We start from the raw sequence: 26,564 nt of genomic DNA on the forward strand, positions 1-26,564 counted from the left end.
TCAGAATGCTTTGAACTAAGCTTACACCTGTAAACGAGAATTCAATTCGGATTTCACCAACACAAACTAAACGCAGTTTTAGCCTAAACACGTTTAATTGCCGTACGCCATAGTGAGTTGTTAAATGCTGACCGCTGAATTTTGGACGTTCAACATATTTGATCGCATTCAAGAGCTGTTGCTGTCGTTATCGTAATAGAAACATTACATATTTATTACATACATTCTAATATTTATTACTTGTAAACTCAGTTTACGTCAAAACGCTTAAAAGTATTGGTGAAATTGCTTTGTGTTTAATCGAGATCAAGACTGGCATTCAAACTAGTTTACTTAAAACTGAGTTTTATTAAACTCGGTTTGAAGTGTCAGTGGTGAAATCGGGTCCCAGTCTCAGGACAGCTGCAGGAGCAGAGCCATCGACATCAATTCTTTTAAATAGAGTTTTTTATATTGGAAGAAATCTTAAACATAAACGCTTTAATAAAACGGTCAAGGCAAATCAATGATTTGCCTGTAAAATGTTCGAAGGAAACACACCATAAAAGACAGAGTATGTTAAAAAACTGTTTTTAAAGTAACTAATGCCTAATGTCATGGTATATAATAAGGGGCTTTTTCTAAATGTACCTACAAGTAAATTTACGAATAGGCTATTTATCTGCTGGATAGCCTGACAAAGTGAAAAGCATTTGATAAAATAATGTCAATTTATATAATTGTAGGGGAGCCCAAGAGACAAAATAGAGATTTACTTTATGTGATGTGTACCCTTTCACTGGTGGGCGGAGTGTGTACTACAGTTTAAAAAAACAGAAAGAAATACTCAAGCGCTTCAGATATTAATAGCATATGCACGCTACGTATTTTTTGATAACGGAAAATATTTATCTGCCGGTTTGTACGGTGGGGGTGGCCATACGAAGAGGTAGAAAATAGGAAAAAATCTTATACAGCGCTTCACTGAGACAAGTGAACTCTATTGTAGCTCCTGTTCAAAAGACTGACGATTTGAACGTGACGAAAAGTTGTGACCGATATTTGAAAATGCAAAAAAAATATCGTGACCAAGAAATACTCAAGCGCGTCAGTTTATTAACTCCAACGGGCAGGGATGGTGTCTGACATTCTGCATTTAACATACTTGAACGTATTATAGGTATCTGCTTAATTTTATTTTGATAAACAAAGTTTATGCAATCTAATTAAACATTAATACAATAAATAACTAATCCGGTCAAAAAAATTGCTATACATTAACAATTGCTTGATTCTTTAGTACGTTCCAAGTGTATCAAGAGTCCGTCTTCATTTGTGTTGTCCAATTTCTCAGCGATTATTTTTTTTAATTTTTAGGTTTCCGTCGAGAGAATGACGTTTTTGTTGACATTTTTAGTCAGCAATGTAGAAGTAACGTAACATGGTACGGAGGCATCTATTTTTTATGTGGTACAAAGGTATTACCTAACATGTACGTATTAAATTTCATAATGCAGCAATATTTCTTTGGAAATGTTTGATAATATTATCAGGTAATGATAAGTTTCAACAGCTATTTGATACGTTCTGTTGCGTATGACATCTCCTTCTGATTTCGTGAACGCGCTTAAAATGTATTGGTGAAATCGCTTTGTCTTTAATCAAGATTCAAACTGGCCTTTGAACTAATTTACATTTTATTAAACTAAGTTTAAAGTGTCACTGGTGAAAGCCGTGCTTACGCGTCTTGCCAAAAGATCTGAGTAAATATATTCTCTGGTCCTGCTTATGGAATATCGTTGAACAGCATAATATTTTGTCTAAGTTGATTCTTGGTCTAAGGTAATTCTTCCTCCTCCTCTATGGTTTCTTCTATGAGGCTCGGTTCAGTTGTCAAATCTGCAGCAGATAAAGAATATAAAAACTTTAATTGCATTTACTAGTATTATAATAAATAATTAAAACCAATAAACTGTGAAATACGAGTTTTTTGTTATGAAGGACAAACGAGTGCACGGGTCATTTGATATAAAGTGATCACCAGCGCCCACATTTTCTTGCAACAGCAAGGGAATCATAGGAGCATTGCTGGCCTTTTAGAAAAGTGTACGCGCTTTTTATGAAGGTACCCATGTCGTATCGTCCTGGAAACAAGGAAGCTTATTCCATACCTTAACGCCACACATCAAGATGTTGGGGATGAAATTTGTGGCGTGTCGTGCGATGGTCGATCAGGTCAATTAGCTCTTCGAACACTCTCCGTAATAAATGTGGTAGAAGACACACAACGAAGCGATGTCTCTACGCAACGCCAAGTGGTCTAGCCGTTTTTAGAGCACTGGGTCCCCGATAATTCAAGCAGCTCTGCGTTGCACGCGGTCAAATGGTTCGAGCTGATACTGAGGTGCACCAGAGACGAGAACAACCTGATTATATGGCCGGACCAGCGCAATGTAGAGCGATAAAATATGTTTATTTGTGACCCTGACTAGAACTCAATTTAGCTTTACCTCCCAGATGAGATTGGCAATCACGTTGCGTAGCGATGTGGGTTCTCTCTGCATTTATCATTGGGAAGGAGAGGAGCTGTTCGAGCTGACACTAAAAACCACCCGCATCACGTTGACGTCTGGTATTCCAGAACCACGCGTTTTGCAAGAAAGTTCTTGCCGCACACAGCCACTTTGTGGAATCAATTACCGGCTGCTGTTTTCCCGAACCGATATGACTTAGGGACCTTCAAGAATAGAGCATACTCCCACCTTAAAGGCCGGTAACGTGTCTCTAGACTCCTGGTCTTGTGGATGTTCATGGGTGGTTGGCTTACCAATCCCCTTCACGTAAGCCTCTTGCCCCCTCTATATAAAAAAAATTTGCTTATAATTTCGAGGCAGTTCGACCTTCATACAACCATAAATTAGACTCTAGACAAACCTGTCAACGCTTGCATAATTAAGTTAGTTTAGAAATAATAAACCACAAAAATAACATGTTTACATAGTTGAATGAACAAACAAATTTTGGGCCCTTCACCATTGTTACGCATCTCTTCCGGGGGTAATCACAGCGCGTCATTTCATGGGACGAGAGTATATAAGAGCGGTTTCCGGCTTCATCCCACAAGCACACAGCCGGTCTGAGGTTCGAGTCTCCTTAGGAGACGCCCCGCGACTGTTGTTGCGTAGTCTTTGCGGCCTCCACGGCCCACGTCCTATGTCGCTGTAAAAGCCTTCAGGGCTAACAGAATAGAGGAGGTTTTTAGTCGGTAGGGGGTGTCTGCTTACCCGGACACTCGAGTCCGACATATGGGCCCCGTTTCGGGGCCTTCAATACGTAAATTAATTTTCCTCCTGTCCAAAAAAAAATAATATTTGATTCAGTCTTGTGCCAGATTTCGGCGAGTCAACATGTCTTGAGGATGCCTCGTGTAGAGGCGAAACACGTGTCGAATTGTTTACAAGACAAATATTGTAGGAATTAACACTAAAGAAAACTCAAAACATTTGGGTAATTATGGATTTCCGCAAAGTAAAACGCCTACTTCAATAATTTTTTATTTGTTACAAATACCAGTTACTGGAGATGGTCTGAGTCCAGGGTCACATTTGCAGCGACGCATCTCCTCCAGCGTGCGCCACTCAGACGGCATCATCTTGCTTTTCTCTTCATCAGTTAACAGTTCTAGTTCAAACATCGATATATGTATTATAATGCAAGTGCTGACCCGGCAATAATATGCCATATAAATTAGCTTAGATAATTTTTATGTCTACATAGAGTCCCAAGCTGTTAGACAACCAATAAAAAAGCCACGAATATTAGTTTAGTTTGCGTGACCAGCTATCTCTTACAGTGTTACAGTCTTACTACTGTTTTATATGACACACTGTTAGTGTCCGTGAATTGCTCAAAGTAGAGGTTAGTTCACAGCTGTCATAGTTTATATAGACGTATAAGTATCTAAGTAATAAAGGTGCGCCCGCTCATTGTATGAATTGTCATTGACTGAATTATAGGTATTGCGAATATACTGGTATTTTTAAGTCACAAAAATATAGATTCCGAATATGTAATTTAAAATCTTCTACGAAAAAGTTATGCGTTATCTTAAGGTTATACGTTTCTCCGATCAATGAACCATAAACCGGCTCTGCATAGAAATGCAGAGCCAATACTAAGAATAGTATAGATGTATTTAAATGATACACAATCCCATACAAAATTTACACTGAAAAATGTCCGCTTCATCGTAACAGACATCTATTTATGCATATTATACCTTATCGCCTTAAAGTAAGGTTCAATTGACAAAGACAATTGATAACATCCTAAAATATCAACTCGAAGTCAATGAAATATACATTTTGCCATCGTATCAGTCGGAAGAAGTCCACTGCTGAACAAAGGCCTCCCCAAAAATACTATTATAGAAACTATTTCTAATGGCTTATTAAAACCAAACCCTTTAAAAGATTTATAGGTAGGTTCGTTTAGAATGCAATGAATTGTAATGTTTTTAAATATGTTTTGGCCAATAAACTAAAAATACTGAACAAGTAACTTCATAGATTTTGTTTGTATGCAAAGATAAAGTATTCCGAAAAAAATAAAGGCACTGCCAGACCGAAAGCGGTCACACGTTCTAGTGTTCTGCGATATCCTTGTCCAGATACAGTCAGCTAAAATTGTCTTTTCTCCTTCACTTGGCTTGTTAAACACACACTCTGTCTCTTTCGATACATAGCCTTTTTTGCAAATGTTTGTTAAATTGCGATCCGACCTTGAATGCTACTTTTGCAATGTAATCAAAATGACTGCAGTGTGAATTCCATGTACTGGTTATTCCTGTGTATTCTACAAATTATTTGAGTTTTCTTTACTGTTAATTCCGCCAATATTTGTCTTTAAACAATTCGACACGTGTTTCGCCTCTACACGAGGCATCCTCAGGACGTGTTGTCTCGCCAAAATCTGGCACGAGACTCGGAGTCGAAACACGTGGCGAATTGTTCAAAGACAAATATTGACGGAATTAACACTAAAAATAACTCAAATCATTTGTATAATTATGGATTTCCGCAAAGTAACGCCAACTTCAATAAATTTCCTGTGTATTCTTGTTATTCTTTCGCCTTTCGTAGTATACAACGGTAGTATAGGGAAATTAAATATTTTCGAGAATTTTGTTTCTGATTGACATTAGCTTCTTAATATTTTAATACTAAGGTAATAGCTAACGTACACATTAATAGATATCAGGTGTTTGTATCGGATGTTAGTATATTTGAAGTCTACGCTTACAATATATCTTCAGTATCGATATTGCAACATAGTGAATACCAGTAATAAATTCCAACGAACGCGAACGCGGAACGCTCGAACGCATAACAGCTTTTTGTCTGGTAGTATCCTAATAGTTGATAAATATCATTGTTACCCAAATTCCTCAGTTCACTCTTCTCTTCACAATAGCAGGTGGGGTCAGCGATGAATGCTGCTTCTTGGGCCTTCCGACGGATCTCCGACGGAAGCTCTGTTGGACCTTGATCAAAGAATAAGTAACAGACAAGTTGATACTGAGAAATTATAATATAAATCATGTTGTGACCGTGAACCTGCTCTCTAAGCCAATGGGGTTGTTCAGTTTTTTTTATAACAGTAAGGGACGGGACAAGCAGGACGTTCAGCTGATGGCAATTGAAACGCCCTGCCCATGCAGCAATGCCGCAGGATTCTTGAAAAACCCAAAAACTCTGAGACACCTTGAGACATAAGATGTAAAGTCTCATTTGGCCAGTAATTTCACTAGCTACGGCGCCCTTCAGACCGAAACACAGTAATGCTTATAAGTTACTGCTTCACGACAGAAATAGGCGCCGTTGTGGTACCCATAATCTAGCCACCATCCTGTGCAAAGGAGCCACCCACTGGTAGTGCATATTTCCATCACTTATCACTTCAGCCGTAAGACTTTCACTGCTGGACAACGGTCTCCCCCAAAGATCTCCACTACGCTGTCCTCATCCAATCTACTCCAATCTTGATCAGATCATCGGTTTTTGTATTATATACAATAATAATAAGTTTTATTTATTTAGAGCATTGGTAACAAGACCATCAGCTCAAGTTGAAATACAATAACAAAAGAATATTTAAATGATTTTTCAATATACTCATTACAAGAAGAACCTCCGTTGGTTGTTCGTTATTGGCAAAAAATTCTTTATCCCAAATCATCGGTCCATCTTATGGGGAGGCCCCCTACTAACACTACTTCCGACATATTCCCACTGTGGGATTATTTATGCCTTTGCATATAAACAATAGTTCGATTGAATGCCTCATTTAGGATTCTCACCTCCGAAATAAAAATACTCGAAAAATGTTTTCTTCACATAGATTTGAAGAGAAATCCTCCATTAAACGCTGTAAGCATGGCTTAATATCTGCAATATAGGATGTGTTGCCGATCCTAGTCGGTCATTCTTCCATACTAACGTAAAATGGCGATTACTACCTCGATTGACAGTGTCGTGTAAAATAAAAAGTTATATTTAATTGTCTAATTATTATCTAGGCTTGTATGGGCATAAAAAATTAAAAAAAAAAAAAAAAGATTATTGAAAATTATAGGCGTCGAAACTTCCATATTTCAACAGTTATTTTAAAGCATCTTTGGCCAACGCGCGTTTCCTTTTTTTTATAAAATTTCTTATAAAAATAATATAGCCCGACAGAGGTCGCTCCATTTCCAATCTGTGGTATCATTAAGAGAGTCATTTATCTTATTAGTCCTTTAGGTACCACATAAACGTTTTTTAATAATTCTTTTGAATTTCGTATTACATTTGTTTTGAACATTTTCTGTTCTGGGATCCTGTTGTAAAAGCAAGCACTTCACCCCACAATAACTTACCAACTCAACTTAGCCGTGTTCGCCACTACTGTCAGTGGAAATAACAAGTTTTTGTTTGTTCAACGTTCATTTACCTTTTAGCCTATATATTAATCACTACTTATATCTTCAACATCCAATTACGTTTTATACATATAGACAAATCACGTCGTATAAAAACAAAGCCGAAATATGGAACATGCCACAAATTACACCTTAATAAGCCTCAATTGCTATATCTTTACATTGCCGCATTTACTCCAGTTGATTAAAATATTATTGGTCAATAAGCAGCAATGTAAAACATACATTCAGCTTAACTTACGAACCGATTCGAACAGTGACAGTTGACACATGACTAAGTATAAAAGTGTGCTTACATTATCTTTAATCACACTTTTTCCGTTCCGCTATCAGACTGCGAATGATATTTCCATATACATATATGTGTATAGAACGTCAATTGTTGACTGCTGTCTGCTTTTAAAATAAGTTAATTTTTCGTTGCACACTTACACCCTTTTGTCTCGTCAAATGGCACGCTTCTCTCCAACGCATCCTTGATGACTCTGGTCATCACGTAGCCGTAGTCCGGAGCCTTGATCGCACCCTCCAAGTCTCCAGTGACAGCTGACACCACTGTTATAACAAGTATATCGCAATATTAGCACTTAGTTTCAACAATATGCTTGGAGCGATGCTCCGAGTAGGTACAGGATATCCCGCGAGTTGAATGCAGTCGGGGCCTGAGGCAAAGAACGCAAGCAACACCCCTCGCTGTCCGCACGTCTCGTCTCGTGCCCCTGCAGTTTAGTGCTGTGCCGTAGTCGCCGCGTTAATACTAAAGGCGATCCCGAGTTATTTTTTTACTTTTAATAATTACTGATAAGATCCGTTCATCAGGTTCCGTTCCAAAAAAAAAGAGTTTTTATTCAACCAAGCACGAGAAATGGTGAAAAATGTATTCCAGACATGTGTGTTGAAGAAAGGCAGAACAAAAATTTGAGATTACTTGAAGCAATGTTTAAATTTATCGACACACACATGATTATGGTCATCAATTATAAACAAGGTCACATCACTATCGCATTCCTGAACTCTGCATTCAACTCGCGCGCCATCTACAAATACACTATTATGTGTGCTTTTATTCCTCTCTTCCTCAAGTGTTCGATCGAAGGTGTCGAAACGCCACAAATTAGGATATCATCCCCACCATCTGGATGTGTAGCGGTCCTCCACAGTACGGTTTTCAAGAAACTTTCTTCCACCTACGACGAAGCTGCCGACGACTTAACTTCCTTGTGCGGATTTTCCAGGACGATACGACATGGGTGCCTTCAAAAAAAGCGCGTATACTTTTTTAAAGGGCCGGCAGCGCTCTTGTGATTCCTCTGGTACTGCAGGAGAATGTGGGCGGCGGTGATCACTTTACATCAGATGACCTACGGGTCATCTGATGTAAAGTGATCACGCTCGTTTGTCCTCTCTTCCATAAAGGGCCGGCCGGATGGAAAACAAAGTGATCCTATATATTTATCCTCTGGTAAATAAATATATTTCTATTTTTCAGGTTTTTCCTTTACAGGTACGGAAAAGTAAATTGAGTTACAAAATTTATATTTTAATAAGTTACCGTGTTTAACCCGCCATGACAATGCGGACTTTATAAATCCTCACCGTAAGCCACTAAAAACATTTTTTTATGTAAAATTAGCATACAATATCCATCAATTTAAAAAAAATCGTTAAGTACAACAATCATTTTTATCTCTATAACGATGTGCTTTTTGGTCATGTGTTGTTGATGTGTTTCATAATAACATATTATACATCAGGGGTGCTCAAGCTTGAACTGCTGGCGATCTACCTCAAAATTGTTAGACTACGATCGATCGGCTCTGAGAGGCTTCAAGTATGTGTGATGAAGGATTGTCGTCTAAGTAGAGTGTCACGATGACATAGACATTAGTTTTGCGCAAAATATGCATTTTTTTAGTCAAGGTAAGTGTAGGTCTGCTCTTAAATGTCAATGAAAAAACTCACTATTATTATTCAAAATTGCGAGTTTATTGGTTCTTACAAAACAAACGCGTTCTAAAGTTCTAAGCTTAACTTAATAGTGACTTCGGATGTGAAGCTTGACACTGCATGTCCTGAGCATACTTTTCATAAGACGGTACGTTATTACCGATTTTAGTTTATTATACCGGATTTTTTTTTCGAGATCGACTCAAAAAGCACTCGCGATCGACCTGTCGATCCCGATCGACCGTTTGACTACCCCTGTTAAACAACATAATCATTGTGAGTGTATGCGACACGTATGCACTTATGTACGCGCTTAGCTCATAAGTACCTACTTGTATTATTACATATTCTTTGACTCATGGCATGATATTAAAATAATTGATAGTAAAAGTAATAATAATTAATTTGATAAACTCATACTTAATTAATAAAGATATTTTTATTTATAATAAAAATAAATAAACCCAATAAATAAAAAAGGAGTCCCAATTACTTCGTCAGTAATTTTTGAAGTACGGACGTTCTTGCGTAACTTCAGGACATTTGGATGGGCCTTTTGGAGGTCCCTTGGACGGACTGTGATCGTTTGGGGACCCGATTACTGGTAATCCCCACGGATGGCCAATGGATGGCCCAAGACTAGGGAGTAATCATCGCATTGAGGAGGGACTTTCAGCAGTGCGTCGAAGCATAATCCCAATTCCCAGACCCCACCATATCCGGGACTGGTGGCTGGATGATCTTGTTACCGGGAGGTCTGCTTGATGTGTTTTTTTTTCTATTATTATTTTCTTTAAAGTTAAAGTTATTATATATTTTATTTTATGAAATGCTCACATAATGCCTCTTTTTATTTACGGTATGTGTGGATTGATTGTGATTGATTTGAGTATTTTTGTTGCGTCACTTTGCATATATTGTAATTGAATTGATTTGTAAAACAATTAAAATGTAAATCTTGACTTAAAAGAGTGGCATTGAGTTTCTTGCTATTTCTTCTCATTAGCTCAACCCTTTACGAAGTAGCGATAAATTCATTAAGAAACAATATTTTTATTTTATTTTTTGACATTCATAAGTGTCATTTCCGTGACCTACATGAATAAAGAGTTTTTGAATTTGAATTTGAGTTTGACAGTCGAAAACTCGTCGTACTGACCGCTGAGCACAACAACCTCAACGGTGGTAGAATCAGAGCGGCCCCACCACCAGCGCTTTACTGTGTAGATACGGACTCCCATGAACTATTATAGTTTGTCGACAGTGTATATGATACATAGTGAAAAAAAAAATATGTATTCCGTTAAGTTTATATAACCATACAAGACTGCATTGATTAAGAAAGTATATTTTTTGTAATTTCATTTAAAATGGTAAAGCCATATAAAAAACAACGTGTTTTCAAATAGTCATATACTCTAGGGTTAAGTTATTTAGTAATTAAAATAAGTGATGGATGTATAATTACTCTCGTCTAAGATCTCCCGAGCGTCAATGGTGATCTCCGGTCGCTCGCGGAGCACTCGCGCCATCTCGCGGACAATGCCGGACTTGTCTTCACGGTCGTACTTCGACTTCTGTGCAACTAAATAAAAAAAATATGTTTATTTTATTAATGTTTTTTGAAGTGATAACTTTTCATGGGAGGCCGCTAAACCGCTTCGTAACGTAACGCGTTACGGCGCGAGTCTGTTTGGCTTCCCTTTCTCTCACGCATACGGCATCGGTAGGCACGCTCCTCCTGTCTCACTCTAACTAATAGTTACATTACCTTTCCTTGCATTAACATATTAATATAAGCTTTTCTTAAGTTAAACAATTTCAATATTAAATGCTTTAATATAATTGCCAGCATAATTGCAAATTATGCTGGGAGAGTTTCTTGCGCCGCTTCTTCTTTCTCAGAGCGCCATTTGTTTCCGAAGCGGTAGTAGTATCTAGTAGTTATTAGAAATGACATCAAAAAGAATTCTAAAGGAATCAATTTTGAGAAAATAAATGCCTATTATGCCTTTTTATACCTTTTAAATAGTGCAACTTAGGTTAGTTTAAGTAATCACTTCTGTCGGACGTCCCGAGATAGTGAATAGTAACTCAATACGGTACCAAACATGCTGTCGGTACTACACGCTTGTTTGGTTGCGGGGTAAGCAGTTAAGGCCGTGTCCCCACTAAGAGCTATTATTAAATGTTCTAAAGTTGTCGCCCTGGCGTGCCATTTCACACACTGATCCAATTCGTAAATTCAATTTGAGATCAGATTTCATACACTCTATTTAATTTTTTACTTGTACTCAATAAAACATTTAGATAGTGTATTCGACAACTTTATTGAATTAGGCGTGACTTTGCGGAAATCCATAATTATACAAATGATTTAAGTTTTCTTTAGTGTTAATTCCGCCCATATTTGTTTTTAAAATAATTAAACACGTGTTTCGCCTCTACACGAGGCATCCTCAGGACGTGTTGTCTCGCCAACACGTGTCGAATTATTTTAAAAATAAATATTGGCTTAATTAACACCAAAGAAAACTTAAATCATTTGTGTATTTGACAACGACAAAAAGTAAAAATTTGTATATCTCCCAACGAGGCTGACATAGATTAATCGTACTATTAATAATTTGTATTGTCTATGTCACATATTATGAACAAGCTAGTGTTCAGGCCTATTGAATCTAGGCAGGTCCCTCCCTCTTTGTGTAGAATAGTTGTCACCTACAACAATTTAGTTAAAACAGCTGGCATAGTAATAATTCGACAGTCTGACCCATGTTTTAAAAATGAATTCAAGAAATGTATAAAAGTATTGCATAATGGTTAGGCACTGTTTGTTGTAATTGTTTTTTCCTTTGTTTCCTTATTTATTATATATAGAGATGCGACGAAGGTAGCTTCAACCGAATACGAATGTTCGACCGAACATTCGGTTAAATTTTGCGCGGTAAATAGGTTTGTACACGTCGGTACGTCGCTCTGCAATAGCCTGTAAGTTTCCACAAAAGACCTTTTTTTTCTAGGAATCGTCTAAATGTGAACAACTAGAACACCGACCTGCATGACCGGTTCTCACGTAATGCCTACGTCAAATCTCCAAGCGTATATAGAATATATATATACTTTTTTTTTTATGGAATAGGAGGACAAACGAGCGTACGGGTCACCTGGTGTTAAGTGATCACCGCCGCCCACATTCTCTTGCAACACCAGAGGAATCACAAGAGCGTTGCCGGCCTTTAAGGAAGGTGTACGCGCTTTTTTTGAAGGTACCCAAGTCGTATCGTCCCGGAAACACCGCACAAGGAAGCTCATTCCACAGCTTTGTAGTACGAGGGAGAAAGCTTCTTGAAAAACCACACTGTGGAGGACCGCCACACATCCAGGTGGTGAGGATAATATCCTAACTTGTGGCGTGTCGTGCGAAGGTGAAATTCGGCGGCAGGAATCAGGTTAAACAGCTCTTCGGAACACTCCCCGTGATAAATGCGGTACGCCCCAAAAGACACACAATGAAGCGACGTCTCTACGCAACGCCAAGATATCCAGCCGTTCACAGAGCACTGAGTCCCCGACAATTCGAGCTGCTCTACGTTGCACGCGGTCAAATGGATCGACCAGATACTGGGGTGCACCAGACCAGAGATGACAGCAATACTCCATGTGGGGCCGGACCTGCGCTTTGTAGAGCGCTAGAACGTGGGCCGGCTTGAAGTATTGCCGTGCTCTATTGATGACGCCCAGCTTCTTCGAAGCCAATTTGGCTTTGCCCTCCAGATGACCACGGAATTGGCAATCGCTCGAGATTTCGAGACCCAGTATTCCAATACTAGGCGCGGCTTTAAGAGAAGTGTTCTCGAAGAGCGGTGATACGACAAATGGGGTTTTTTTAGTGGTAAACGCGCAAACTTGAGTCTTCTGGGGGTTAAATTGGACAAGGTTCAATTTACCCCATTCCGCGACCTTCTCGAGAGAGGACTCGATAGAAGACACAAGTTTCTCCCGGCACTGGTCGACGATTTCCCGAGAGAGACCTGCATGGCCCGTGTATACGGCATCACCAGTGCTGTCATCTGCATAGCAATGCATGTTGGAGGTGTCTAACATATCATTGATATGCAGAAGAAACAGCGTAGGAGATAGCACACAGCCTTGGGGCACTCCAGCATTCACGGGCTTCGGGTTCGAGCAATATCCGTCGACAACGACCTGTATGCTACGCCCAGTGAGGAAGCTGGAGGTCCACTTGCACAAGCTCTCGGGAAGCCCAAATGATGCTGATGATGATGATGTTTGCTTTGGCGCCTTGTGCCATATACGATCAAAGGCCTTCGCTATATCCAGGCTAACTGCCAGGCCTTCCCCCTTGCTTTCAATAGCCGCCGCCCATCTATGTGTTAGGTATACCAGAAGATCACCTGCCGACCGTCCATGGCGAAAGCCGTACTGTCGGTCGTTGATCAACTGGTGACCCTCGACAACGACCAGAACTTGCGTGTTCCGGTCGGGTAACTGGAAAGCTGCTCGCCGATTTTGACGACGTGCTTAGATTTCGCACGGGCGATTTGCCGCTTAAAAATCTGGAGGCACGGTTATATTTCCTCTTAAGAACTTTGCAGTTCGGATCCTTTACGTTTCGGTACTATAGAGCTTGGTATAAAAATATCCATGCCCTGCAGTATCACATCGCCTACTGCAATGCGCCATGCACTAGGATCATCCGAAGGGAAACAAACCTTGCCCCAAGGGTAGGATGCAAAAAAGGAACGCATCCTATCCCAATCTGCTGACTTGTAGTGCCAAACGCGGCGGGTCGCTGGTGGTCTGCGACGTTGGCGTCGGATAGGCACTACACTCCTGACCAGGCAATGGTCGGACGTTCCGAGAGGGGCGTCGACAAAGACCTGGTAACCATCGGGATGTGTAGTCAGCAGAAGATCTAATAAGGACGGCATGTGGCTATCCAGATCCGGGAGCCGCGTTGGCGACTCAACCAATTGGGACAGACCATACGCCAATGCAAAATTATGCACAGATCGCCCTGCGTAGTCTGTGGTACGTGATCCAAGCCATTCGGCATTGTGCCCGTTGAAATCACCCAAGACCACGATTTCAGCGGAGGGGATCTATGCAAGCACGACGTCAATTGCCGCTTGAACGCAGCCCATGAGATGATCGGTTTCTGCGTTACCACTATGGGACCTGTAGACACACGCATAGATACGGACGCGGTCGTCTAAACGTACCCTACCCTCAAAATTGCCGAGACGGCGACAGCAGATATCCTCCCTAACGTACACACATACAGTTGTGCTCAATTTTGTACCCGGGGTACGTTAAATATGACGTATCGCTAGGTCGAGATATCTGCGTCTCCGTAAGGAAACACAAGGCCGGCTGCGCCGTCTCAAGGTGGTGGTGGACGGCGATTAAATTGGAGTGAATTCCCCTGATAGTCCATGTTGAGCGTGGAGCGGGGTGCCGTGGTGTTACTGCCTCGTTTGTCCTCGGTCATGCGCGGTTCTGTGCGCACCCCAGAATAAGAAGGGCGGCCCGAGCGAGGGTGCTCGGGGAGGGATTCTCCGGCTCAGGTAGAGCCGGTACCCTCCTGGGGTAATATCTTTTTACGGACCGCTCTCATAATTTGTGGGGGGGGGGGGGGGTAAGGGATGGCCTCCGGTCCTCGACACTAACCTATGCGAAACATAGCGGCACTAGGCCGCTACTTCACGCCGGTATTCTGTGCGAGTGTGGTAATTAACCCGGACGAGTCTGGCCCGATTGTGCTGACGTCATAAGACGGCAGCGTGACTCTCCCACTTCTAAAAAGCCCTTAGTCGCCTCTTACAACACCCATGGGCCTGGGACTCCCCTATTCTTTTTTACGCCCCGGGGAAAGTACAGGGCAAAAACTTGCTGACCCGACAGACGTTGTTATGTACTTAATAAAGAAATTGTGTTTTTTTATTAATTTGTCAGTAATATTTCGTAACATCAAGAATTATTTACTAAAATATGCTCGCTGTTGTTGAAACGAAATACATCACAGCAGCACTGTCAAACCGTACGTCAAAAAATTCTCTCATAGAAAATATTTCCACAAAAAACAAATATTGAAAAAACTATCCTATCTCTTAAGTTGGACGAAACTGCACTCCATGAAGTAATTCCCGTTAAAATCCGTTCATCAGTTAAGGAGTCCATCGCGGACAAACAACGTGTCACGTAATTTATATATATTAAGATATAGAGTTCTAGCCTAAAGTTCTTATTAATATCCTGATATCTAAGAAAGCTTAGTTGAGGAGTAAGTACACCGACTGCCTCTTCACGCGGACCGAGAAAAAGGACGCTCCGACTTAGTGGGGACGAGGCTTAAGTGAACAATTGATTCATCCATGTTAACATAAAAAATCTCACCATCACCAATCAAATCATTCAGCCAGCATCGTATATCGTGTGCGGGTGGAATTCTTTCCTCACGGGTCTTCTCAATGCGGGGCTGAGCTGCAAGTCAAAGAGTATAATATGTTCACACAAAGATAAGATTGAGGGTAGAAAAATAATACAAAAAATATTACTAGATGCTCAATATTTGTCTTGCAAAGCATTTGTAAACTTTGCCTTATTTGTTAGTCTCATTTAATTTAAACGATGATTATATTATGTAACTACTGGAAAAAAATCAATAACTATTTAATATTATATAATGGCTATTCAGTTGTTAGTCTGGTCGAATCTGGCTGAATCACAGATTAAATAATACGTATGTAGCTGAGTGCAATATAACCATTACATTATTTCAAGTCTGTTAAATTGTCAAGTTACTATGTTATGGCTGAACGCAGTAACCATTGCCTTATGTTAGCCTCAACGATGGTTACCTATCAGCTATTATATTATGTTGGCTGAATGCAATATATCCTTTGCCTTATTTGTAGTATGCTAAATTAAAGCGATTGTTACCAGTAGAAGGTAATAGATGAATGCAATATACCCGTTGCCTAACTTGTATTCTGCAATATTAAAGTGATTGTTACCGGGACAAGACGAGCAGGACATTCGGCTGATAGTAATTGATATCCTGTCCATTTCAATGCAGTACTGCTCATTATTTTTGAAAAACTCAAAAATTCTGAGCAGCACTAGAATTGCGCTCGTCTCATTGAGACATAAGATGTTAAGTCTCGTTTTGCCCGGTAATTTCACTAGCTACGTCACCCTTCTGACCGAATCACAACAATGCTTACACATTACTGCTTCACGGCAGAAATAGGCGCCGTTATGGTGCCCATAATCTAGTCGGCATGCTGTGTAAAGGAGCCTCCCACTCGTAAATGTCTGCACGTAAAGTTTGCCTAATTGGTAGGTAATTATTTGCAAAGCAATTTAAATTTGCAATATAAAGTTTGCCGTGTTGGTACTCTGCTAAAGTGGAGCGACGCTTATCAGTAACTAACTAGCCTTCGGGCTGAATACAATACAATCTTTGCCTTTTGTCTGTTGAAATATACCTCTGATCTTCTTCCATCTCGGATCATCTCTAGAGCTGGTCATTACTGGATCCTGCTTCAAAGGACACACTTCACAGCGGCACGAGAGGCCGATTAATTCACCGCATTGAATACAGCGTTCTGTTAAAAAATAATCAGCGATAATATATTGCATCCCGTATTCGCAGCGTGTTCTGACGTCACTCGGATGTGTCCCTTACAAACAAACAATACAGCTTGCACATTACTGCTTCTACGAAATAATATAAATATCCTTTTTGCCCTGCTGTTGTAAAAAAAAGGCTAAAAAGGGACAGAGCAAGACTTAAATACAAATTTTCTCTTAATTCTATTTTACAATAGGTTATTTTGTAAAGATAAATAGAATAGACAAAAAAAGCACCTAAATTAATAAATTTAATTTTTTAATTTCAATTTATATTTAGAGTAAATAATATTATCAACAATAACAATTCAGAAATTAATATTTTTATTTTATTAAATATTTTTTTTGCATTATCATGTTCTACAAAGGATCCAGTTGGTCTGTGATAACTAACATAAGAAATAATGATACTTGACAAAAATAGCGAAGAGACTATATCCTTCTCGCTCGGGTACACTCAGCGGTCCCGAGTTATCCCGATCGAGCCTTTCACTGTGTGTGCAGTGCGCTAAAATAATTTTTCACTTCAAAAATCCAAAAACATTACCATCCTTGATCTCCGCGTCATCAACAAGACCGAATATGGAGGAGCGAGCAGCGTCCATCCTCGCGTGCTGAACGGCAGCCAGCCGGTGTCTGCTGGCAGCCTTGTGAGCTTCCGGCAGCAGGAACTGGTGCACCAATTCCGCCACCAACTCGTTCTGTTCTGCCGTCGACCTGCAATTACATTTAATATGCTATTACGAGTTACTTTTAGCTAAACCAAAAGTTTTGGTAAAAGAGAATAGATTTCTCCCATGACTGGTACGTGAAGCCATCCCAATTTTCAATAGAGAAGATGGTCTAAAATTATCTAACACCTGGGATCCAATAATCACTAAATTAAAACCCAAACTACACATACCAAAAAAGAAGAGGACACTGTCAGTAAATTTTGCCAAAAACCATCTGTGTAGGTACAGCAAAACCAACTGTGCCACCTCCGAGGAAATAAATGGCGCTAAACTTCCTAATGACAACTATGACAAATACTATCTTTGACTCACTTCATCTGCAGTCTCCCTGAAAACGAGATCTGGAAAGGTCTCGTAACGTCGGATTAACTAAAATAAAAATGTAACTTTTACGCAAAAATCGAATGTAAAACCGCTTAAAACAATTACACGCGTTTTGATCCTTTAAAAGTGTTTTATTTAAATACTTTTAGCTGTAAGTTTACCAGTGGGAGGCTTCTTTGCACAGGATGCCGGCTAGGTTATGGGTAACACAACGGCGCCTATTTCTGCCGTAAAGCAATAAGGTGTAAGCATTATTGTGTTTCGGTCTGAAGGGTGCCGTAGTTAGTAAATTACTGGGCAAATGAGACTTAACAACTAACTCAAGGTGACGAGCGCAATTGTAGTGCCGCTCAGAAATTTTGGATTTTACAAGAATCGGAACGGAAGCAGCACTGCATTGTGATGGGCAGGGCGTATCAATTACCATCAGCTGAACGTCCTGCTCGTCTCGCCCCTTATTTTCATTAAAAATACAACTCACATAGCGTTATCCTGCTCTAACTCGAGGTCCACTCTGTTGGCGCTCTCCTTCGCTCTCGCAACTGCCTGCTCCTCTGCAGCCAGCTCGACTCCTTGCTGCAGAATCTCACTTAGGTAAGCATCAACAGTCTCCTGAGTTATACCCAGCACCTGAACACAAAAGACAAAATAATAATAATAATCGTAAATCAAGCATCACTACATGCGCGTCGATCAATCAAAATTTCGCAAAAGAGATTCGTTGTTATTAGACAAAAATAATTCAAACATGGCTTAGACACTAACTATAACAACGTCAGTGACCCAACAATAACGACGTCTAAAATAGAGTTTTTCTATTACAAAACAGTGTTTAACTAAAACATAAATTGAAGTTTACAGGAGCAAGTCTTTACTTGTTCCTTTGAACGGACGCCATTTTTGTCAGCTGTCATCTATCTGTCATCATATAATCCAAATTTTCCATATGAATATGATCTATCCGTCAGACACACCTTAAACAGGCTTCGAGTCTTGTTTAAATATAAGCGATGTCTAAAGATGCTGTATGGTAAACAACAGAAAGACACAGATTAGTTAATACAACTTTATTAAAACAAGTGTTCAACACTTGTTTAACTTTTTTGTAATATCACAGATAGGGTTCAACAAATACGTAAAATTATTGTAGTTAAAAAGCTTTCAATGAAATCTAAGTTGTGATAAAAAAACTACGTTTAAAAAAACCGACTTCAAAAACTGAAAAGTATCAAATAACTAAAAATTTAATTTAATACACCTCTTATGCAAACCTTTACCTCTAATATTAATAAAATACTATTAATTATAACACTTAATATTATAAACAGCCTAATTACTGTATTTATTTAGGTTGTCTGGCCACGCGTGTCTGTCCCCTTGGGTTGTTTTGTTCTAGACGAAGCTATACCGCTCAAAGTCACGCGTTTCGAGTGTAGGTACCTTTATTACATTTTGCTTGGCACCGACTTCAAAGCTATCAATATGTAGCACATAAAAATAATAGTATTTTATTAATATTAAAGGTATGGGACGGCTTAAGAGGTGTATTAAATTAAATTTTTAGTTAAGTATTTGATACTTTTGAATTTCTGAAGTAAATTTTTTTAAACGTAGTTTTTTTTATTTTTTACGTTTTAGTGTCATTTAATAATAATATATAATCAAACTGGTAGGAAACTCCAAAAAAAGCCGTACACAGAAAACAATTATTTCATCCAGGTAGACGAAAATTTTCATATAAATGTTCATAAAATGAAAACTACTAGGCCAAACTATATAAAATTTTTATGGGACTAAATGGCACCTATTTCGCGTCAAACAAAAGAAGAATTAATTAAATCGGATCATAAATCTCAGAGTAATCGGTGTACATACATAAAAAAAATACCTATCGAACTGATAACCTCCTCCTTTTTGAAGTCGGTTGAAAACGTGAAAACTATGAAATTTGGCAAGTAATACCGTCTTATACTACAAGCATAGGGAAAATTATGTAATTCAATTAAAATCCTTGCTCTTTACTCCTTGACGGCAAAGGCGCCATTGTAGTATCCATAAGCCGGGATCCTATGCAAAGAATAACTACCTGTTTGAACATCTCGTCGTGTTCTCTCCTTCTCTGCACTTCTCTCTGCCTTCTGCCTGCCTCGGCAGCTTCTCTCATTGACTTGTCCCGTACTGAAACACGATAGACAAATCTCATGTCAGTACAGTCGTAGACACATAGATTTGGGGGTCGTAGGTGCTGTTTTATAAATGTGCAGACGAATATTATCATTAGCTCTTTATTCATTTAGGTCAAAGAAAATACTCGTCTATGTCAAAAGTTGTTAATATATATATATATATATATATATATATATTACCGTTTACCATCAGTTCTTGTATATAAAGCTCAACCGTTTCCGAAGTGGCGGTAAATATAAAAATAAAGAAAACTTTTGACATTCATAAGTGTCACTTCCTTGTCCAGTCAAAACCAAAACTCCAAGTCCCTAGGTGGAACATGGTGACCTGGATTTGATTGGATTTGAACTGATAAATAAATAGTGCTACGGTTACGGGGAGCTTAAAGGAAACCGGCCTTTAAATGATGTTTAATTACGAAACAATAATTAAAACAAAATTTGAGCAAGGGTCGTAGGGTGTATTGTTGGTTGATCTAGTTCGCCTTCGTAGTCCGGTACTCCCCTGACGTTGAAGACGCAGGTGCAGGTCCCTCAGCTGGAGGCTATGACTCGACGTGTGACAGTGATATCCGATGCTCAGTGTGCGGTAACTAATCACCGGAACTTGGTGGAATATATCCTTTAACGTCCAAAAATCTTATCCTTGAAACTTTTTTATATTATGTTAAGACGACAACAGGTGATCAAAATAATATAACGTAGGTATATTACGGCAAACGTGATAAGTCACTGCACATACAATGCAGCCGTGGTATGGCGATAGCCGGGCGACGGGTGACGCGAGCGAGCCATGCATTTTTTATGGATAGCAAAAAACTCGCCTACGCTCGCGCACAAAAGTGCTAACGAAAAAAAAGCGTACTTTTTATTATTTTATTATCAGTTTTTTTTTTATTATTTTATGTAAAATAACGTGTATGTAGATACAACGTTACAATAGCTTGGTTATGTCATGAATTAATGATTATTCATTATTGCGTTACTAATTTGTCAGTCAATTATTATTATTAGTCCAATGATATTTAAAGGTAAAGTCCTCTTTTAAAACTATAATATCATTGGTTAAATCAATATTATTTTTTCATTTTTATATTCAATTTATAAATACTCTATTGGTCTATTCGATAACCATATTTGATTCATATTAAGTATGTTTTAATCGATATTAGTAAATTGATCGATTCGAAATACTGTTACGTTTGTATTGTATGAAGAACGAAAGATATTTAGTCGATTCTTTTCAAGTTATGCTTCTTTTGGCGCGTTAGGGAAAAATGATAGATGATGAATTTTACAATGCGCGCGCAATACGGTCACGCAAATTCGACACCATGACGTTAGCTGGTCAACTAGACAATTTGTATCATACTTCAGCTACCAAGCCTCTTGTAACTCATATATCTACTGAACCACAACCAATGGACGAGAATCAAATAAATTTCAATATAAAATTTCAATTTATATAAGTACAAGTTTTTAAATAAAAAATAATAATTTATCTCTGATTGAATAAAAATAATTTAATGATATTTAATTACACGCTGTCTAAATAAATTACGCGGTATAATAATATTTTCATTTGTTATAGATATTTAATATATTGAAGTAACTGTAAAAAACAATGTATCTGGAAGTAACTAGTATTAAAATACAGGCCCGGCCTAGTTAAATGCTAGTGACAACTAAAATAATATAAAATATTTTAACTAACTATTAGAAACACTACTTATCCTCACCTACGGGATTAGTGGTGCGATTATTTTCAAAAGCATTGTGAATATTTGAAAATTATTTTGATGTATTTGGTGTTGTTTGTCCAGAAAAATGTCGTGTATGTTCCATTACTTGTATTGTTATTATAGTATAATAATATTAAGTAGAATTACGTGAACTAAGTAATGTATGAAGGATTTATAATAAAGATTTAAAAAAAAAAAACTTATCTATTACAATATTGTTTTTTCTACAAACGTAAAACAGCACGAGTATTGTTTTTTTAAGGATTTTTGTTTTATTAAGCCAAAGACGAAAAACTTAAAAAAAGGGACACTTTTTTTGAAAGTGGGGGCCATTCGGATCGAGCTTCTGGTCGAAGACATACGTTGAATATTAAGCTGTGCAATTGTTAGTAATTGTGTATGAAATAAGCATGGGTGATTGAAATAATATAATTATTGTTGTCACGAAGCAAGCAGTTATATTATACACCAGAATCGAGATTGTGAGAGTACGTCACGGTTGTCCCTACATACTGGTACTATCAGATACTTACAGGCGATCAGGATGTAGGCGTGGTGTCTCCTCTCCTCACGGAGCCTCCTCAGCTCCTTCTCCAGGAAGTCAAGAGCAGCTGACACGGCGCTTCCGCACAGTTCACCAACTAGCGCTGCTATGGCGTCCTCCTGTGTATTTTATGTTTCGATAAATAAACGTGGACAATGACGTATTCATAAAGACAAATCACGTCCTATAAAGGCATAAAAGGCATTTATTTTCTCAAAATTGATTCCTTTAAAATTCTTTTTGATGTCATTTCTAATATACTAGATACTACTACCGCTTCGGAAACAAATGGCGCTCTGAGAGGGAAGAAGAGACGCAAGAAACTCACCCAGTATTCTTCTCTTGCGCTTTTTTAATGAAATATACAATATTGTATTGTCATTGCTATTGCTATAAAATAATTATAATCAAGTCCCTGGCTGTCGGATCACTTAGATATTCAGCAGTGGAGTAGTAGAATTTACGACTGAGCCATTTTTAATAAATCATTTAAATTTATTTATAGATAATGCCTGAACAGTGATTGGGACTTTATTATAAAAGTGTATACATTTATTTACCCTTAAAACTATTAAGTATCTTATGAAACCTACTAGAATTAGTTACAAGCAATCCCTTATTTCTAGTGTTATAGTAAATAAAATAACATAACTATAAATACCAAACAGGTGACGATTTTTGTGAACGTATATTAAATTTTCATAAATGTACTGACAATGAACAGTCATAATATTTATTTCTTATTTTTTTCTTTGAGAGACTGTCTATGACCAAGCTGATATATAGCACGAACAGCTCTTTTATATATATATATATATATATTTGTAAATAATACGCCTTGAAACTTAAGGAGATATCAAATGATTCATGTCTCGTTCATTGTATATATTATATATACGAGTATATCTCCTATAAAATCACAGCCGCGATATGGATACGCCATATGAGGCAAGGGGTATCACTAACCATCAGGGTAACTTTATTTCTTGTGAAGTGCCGAATGAAAGAAGAAAATGAACGAAACATAAATCATTTGATATCTCCTTAAGAACTTAAGTTTCAAAGCGTATCACTTACAAATGAGGGTAACATCTGTTTATTTACACTCTTAACAAAAAAGTATTCTTAGCTTTTGACGAGATGTGGGTTCTTTCTGCTTATCTTCTACCGCACATATCAAGGAGAGTGCTCAGAGGTGCTCTGGTTGATTGACCAGCACCAATTCAACCTCGACATACCTACGTCAAAATGCGAAATACCACCCGCATCATGTTGACGTCTGGCATTCTATAACCGTGCCTTTGCAACTTCTTCCCTTGCGTAGCCACTTTGTGGAATGAATGAATTAAATACCGGCTGCAGTTTTCCCGATATAACTTATCGCATCAAGCAAAGAGTATATTCCCAACAAAGGCCGGCAACGCATCTCTTTATCTCTGGTTTTGCAAGAGTCCAAGAGCGGTTACTTCACCACTGCCTATCTTATGAGCCTTTTGACAGTTTGCCCCTATAGGCGAATATCTTTTTCTTCACGTGCCTCTCCATTACTGGAGGTCAGTAGTCAGGTTTTTGAACTTCTCCTTGTCCATGTTTTAATGCCAGTCCATTCCTTTGTTTCTGTGCCAAGACTTCTTCTTCCAACACCTCTTTTACCAGCAATTTTCCCTATCAAAACAGTTTGCAGCAGGCGGTACCTATCGTTGCGCAGTATTTGACCGAGGTACGAGATCTTACGCTGTTTGATGGCTCTCACTAACCCGTTATTCTTCTGCATTCGGACAAGGACCTAAACACTAAAGCCGTCTAAATTATGCGATATGCATCCTACGATACGTCCACATCTCGAAGGCTTCCTTAGTGGAACAGTTACGTAAAAAGATATAAGAATATAAAAAGAAATTTATCCAATGGACTTCTTCTGTTGACTCGCCTTTTGTTCAGCCTCTGTGCGCAAGGCATTGAAATCCCGAGCTTTCGTCTCCTCCTTCTCAATCCGGACCCTGTCTTCCTTCTGCAGTCCATGAGTAGTCTTCAACTCCTCAGTCAGCTCGGCTGCTCTGGTGCGACCTTCGAACATCTAAAAAGATATTTTTTTCATATAACACATCATTATTTTTCGTCAAAATCAATATTATCATAAAAAGGCAAATTTGATTTTTATATGACGTAATGAAATAACTTAAGAACATAGCTACATTGTCAGCAGGTAAGTAAGTATCTTTGCGTTTATGAAAAAAAATGCAATACTGTAAAGCCATTTTACCAAAAACTTGTAGTATATATAAAAAAAAGCTGGCAACGCTCCTGTGATTTGTCTGGTCCTGCAAGAGGCGTGCGACCTGGTCACTTACCATCAGATGACCCGTATGCTCTTTAGACCTCCTATTTTATTTAGCTGAATAGCAGGTTGGTACATATGAAACACGGACAGCCAGACAGTGCGAGGCTCCTTTACACATAATGCAGGCTAGGTCCCACAAGCACACAGCCGGTCTGAGGTTCGAGTCTCCTTAGGAGACGCCCCTGACTGTTGTTGCGTAGTCTTTCCGGCCTCCACGGCCCACGTCCTATGTCGCTGTAAAAGCCAGGGCTGCTAACAGCACAGAGGAGGTTTTAGTCGGTATGGGGCGTCCGCTTACGCGGACACTCGAGTCCGACATATTACGCCCCGTTCCGGGGCGTAAATACGTAACAGTATTTCCTCCTCTCAAAAAAAAAAAAAAAGCAGGCTAGATTATGGATACCACAACGGCCCCTTTTTCTGTCGTGAAGCAGTAATGTGTAAGCATTATTGTGTTACGCTCTGAAGGGCTCCGTAGCTAGTGAAATTACTGGGCAAACAAGACTTAACATCTTATGTCTCAAGGTGACGAGCGAAATAGTAGTGCCGCTCAGAATTTTTGTGTTTTTCAAGAATCGTGAGCGGCACTGCATTGTTATGGGCAGGGCGTATTAATTACCATCAGCTGAACGTCATGCTCGTCTCATCTCTTATTCCCATAAAAAAACATCAAAGATAATGTCTCACCAAATTCTGCACAGCTCGGCCGCGTATAATCTTCTGCAGCACCAAGGCCGCTTGGTGGCTAGCCTCGTCTTCATCTTTCACCTCTTCAACCACTGGAGTGGCAGGTCGGGGTGTGTCCTGCAGCCGACGAGGCTTCAGCACCCTCAGAGGTCCCGCGTTCATCTCGGAAGCGCCCAAACGTGCCTCTATCCAAAATTTAATCATCAGGTTTTTACTTATTAGGCTTCAGTAGCAGTAAAACTACCTACCTACTACTTTACTTATCTAAAACTTTATTCAATCTTAATTTGAGAAGACTTTTACTATGAACAAATTAAAAAAGAAAAGAAAATATTTGAACGGAACAACCGCGGCGGTAAGCGATTGACAACCTACTGAATGACTGCCTCAAGGTTCCCGTGCGAGGGTGGGTGTGTTTTTGTACCTAGAGAGCAGAGTGACACGCGCATCCCAGCTCGAACCATTTGACCGCGTGCAACGCAGAGCTGCTTAAATAATCAGGAACCCTGTGCCAGTGCTCTGTGAACAGCTAGATCACATGGCGTTGCGTAGAGACGTCGCTTGATTTTCTTTTCTACCGCATTTATTACGGAGAGTATTCCGAAGCGCTGTTTCACTTGATTTCTGTCGCCAAAGTTCCACCTTAGCACGACGCGCCACAAATCTAGGATATCATCCGCACCATCTGTATGTGCGCCGTTCCCACAGTGTGATTCTTAGGGAGCTTTCTTCAAATGAAATCAAAATCAGTTTATTCACGTAGGTCACGGAAATGACACTTATAAATGTCAAAAAAAAATTTTTTTCTTATTGAATCTCCCGCTACTTCGTAAAAGGTTGAGCTAATGAAAAGAAGTAGCAAGAAACTCATTGCCACTCTTTTATACCAAGATTTACATTTACATCGATTTACAAATCATTTCAATTACAATATAATATGTAAAATGATGCAACAAACACACGAAATGAAACGAAATTTTATTTGCAGCAAACATTGTACTTAAGATGTTAACAATATAATGGATAATCCAATATGTTTCGTCAATTGACATGCAAAATATGTTACAAAATTGTCTAAACACTACTCGTACTGTTATACCGAAACATGTCGGATTTCACAATGATATCAATAATATTTATAAAATGAAATTTTAAGATATTATAATATGAGACGTAAATAACTTAATAATTCATTTATTACCTATGTATAATATTAACAAGTTCAATGTCATAAAAGTATATTAATTTACATATATTATTATCAAATAGACTAATTCATTTTGTATTGAAAAATTCATTTAAACTATAGAAGCACTTATTTGTTAACCACTGATGCAGTCTTCTTTTAAAAACTTTGAACGGTAAATCTTTCAATTCATTGGGCAATTTATTATATATTTTCACAGACATGCTGAAACAATTTCTACTAAAAGATGCAGTTC

The 26,564-nt window shown here is 38.7% G+C and overlaps 1 protein-coding gene across 1 annotated transcript in view; it reads right to left on the reverse strand.

The window, feature by feature from the left end:
* Positions 1 to 9: 9 nt before the first annotated feature.
* Positions 10 to 26,564, reverse strand: part of LOC126973305 (cilia- and flagella-associated protein 91-like) — a 41,666-nt gene continuing 15,111 nt past the window's right edge. The window contains exons 12-24 of the mRNA XM_050820510.1: positions 25,123 to 25,307; positions 24,025 to 24,171; positions 22,084 to 22,213; positions 19,709 to 19,800; positions 18,104 to 18,252; positions 17,112 to 17,281; positions 16,420 to 16,539; positions 15,326 to 15,412; positions 10,374 to 10,490; positions 7,391 to 7,513; positions 5,417 to 5,521; positions 3,550 to 3,660; positions 10 to 1,878 (exon numbers count right to left, since the gene is read on the reverse strand). Coding sequence (XP_050676467.1) covers positions 1,817 to 1,878; positions 3,550 to 3,660; positions 5,417 to 5,521; positions 7,391 to 7,513; positions 10,374 to 10,490; positions 15,326 to 15,412; positions 16,420 to 16,539; positions 17,112 to 17,281; positions 18,104 to 18,252; positions 19,709 to 19,800; positions 22,084 to 22,213; positions 24,025 to 24,171; positions 25,123 to 25,307 — 1,598 coding nt within the window. The 3' untranslated portion in view covers positions 10 to 1,816. The remainder of the gene's footprint in view (positions 1,879 to 3,549; positions 3,661 to 5,416; positions 5,522 to 7,390; positions 7,514 to 10,373; positions 10,491 to 15,325; positions 15,413 to 16,419; positions 16,540 to 17,111; positions 17,282 to 18,103; positions 18,253 to 19,708; positions 19,801 to 22,083; positions 22,214 to 24,024; positions 24,172 to 25,122; positions 25,308 to 26,564) is intronic.

Source organism: Leptidea sinapis, chromosome 29 (assembly GCF_905404315.1).
Source record: "Leptidea sinapis chromosome 29, ilLepSina1.1, whole genome shotgun sequence".
Taxonomy (NCBI): domain Eukaryota; kingdom Metazoa; phylum Arthropoda; class Insecta; order Lepidoptera; family Pieridae; genus Leptidea; species Leptidea sinapis.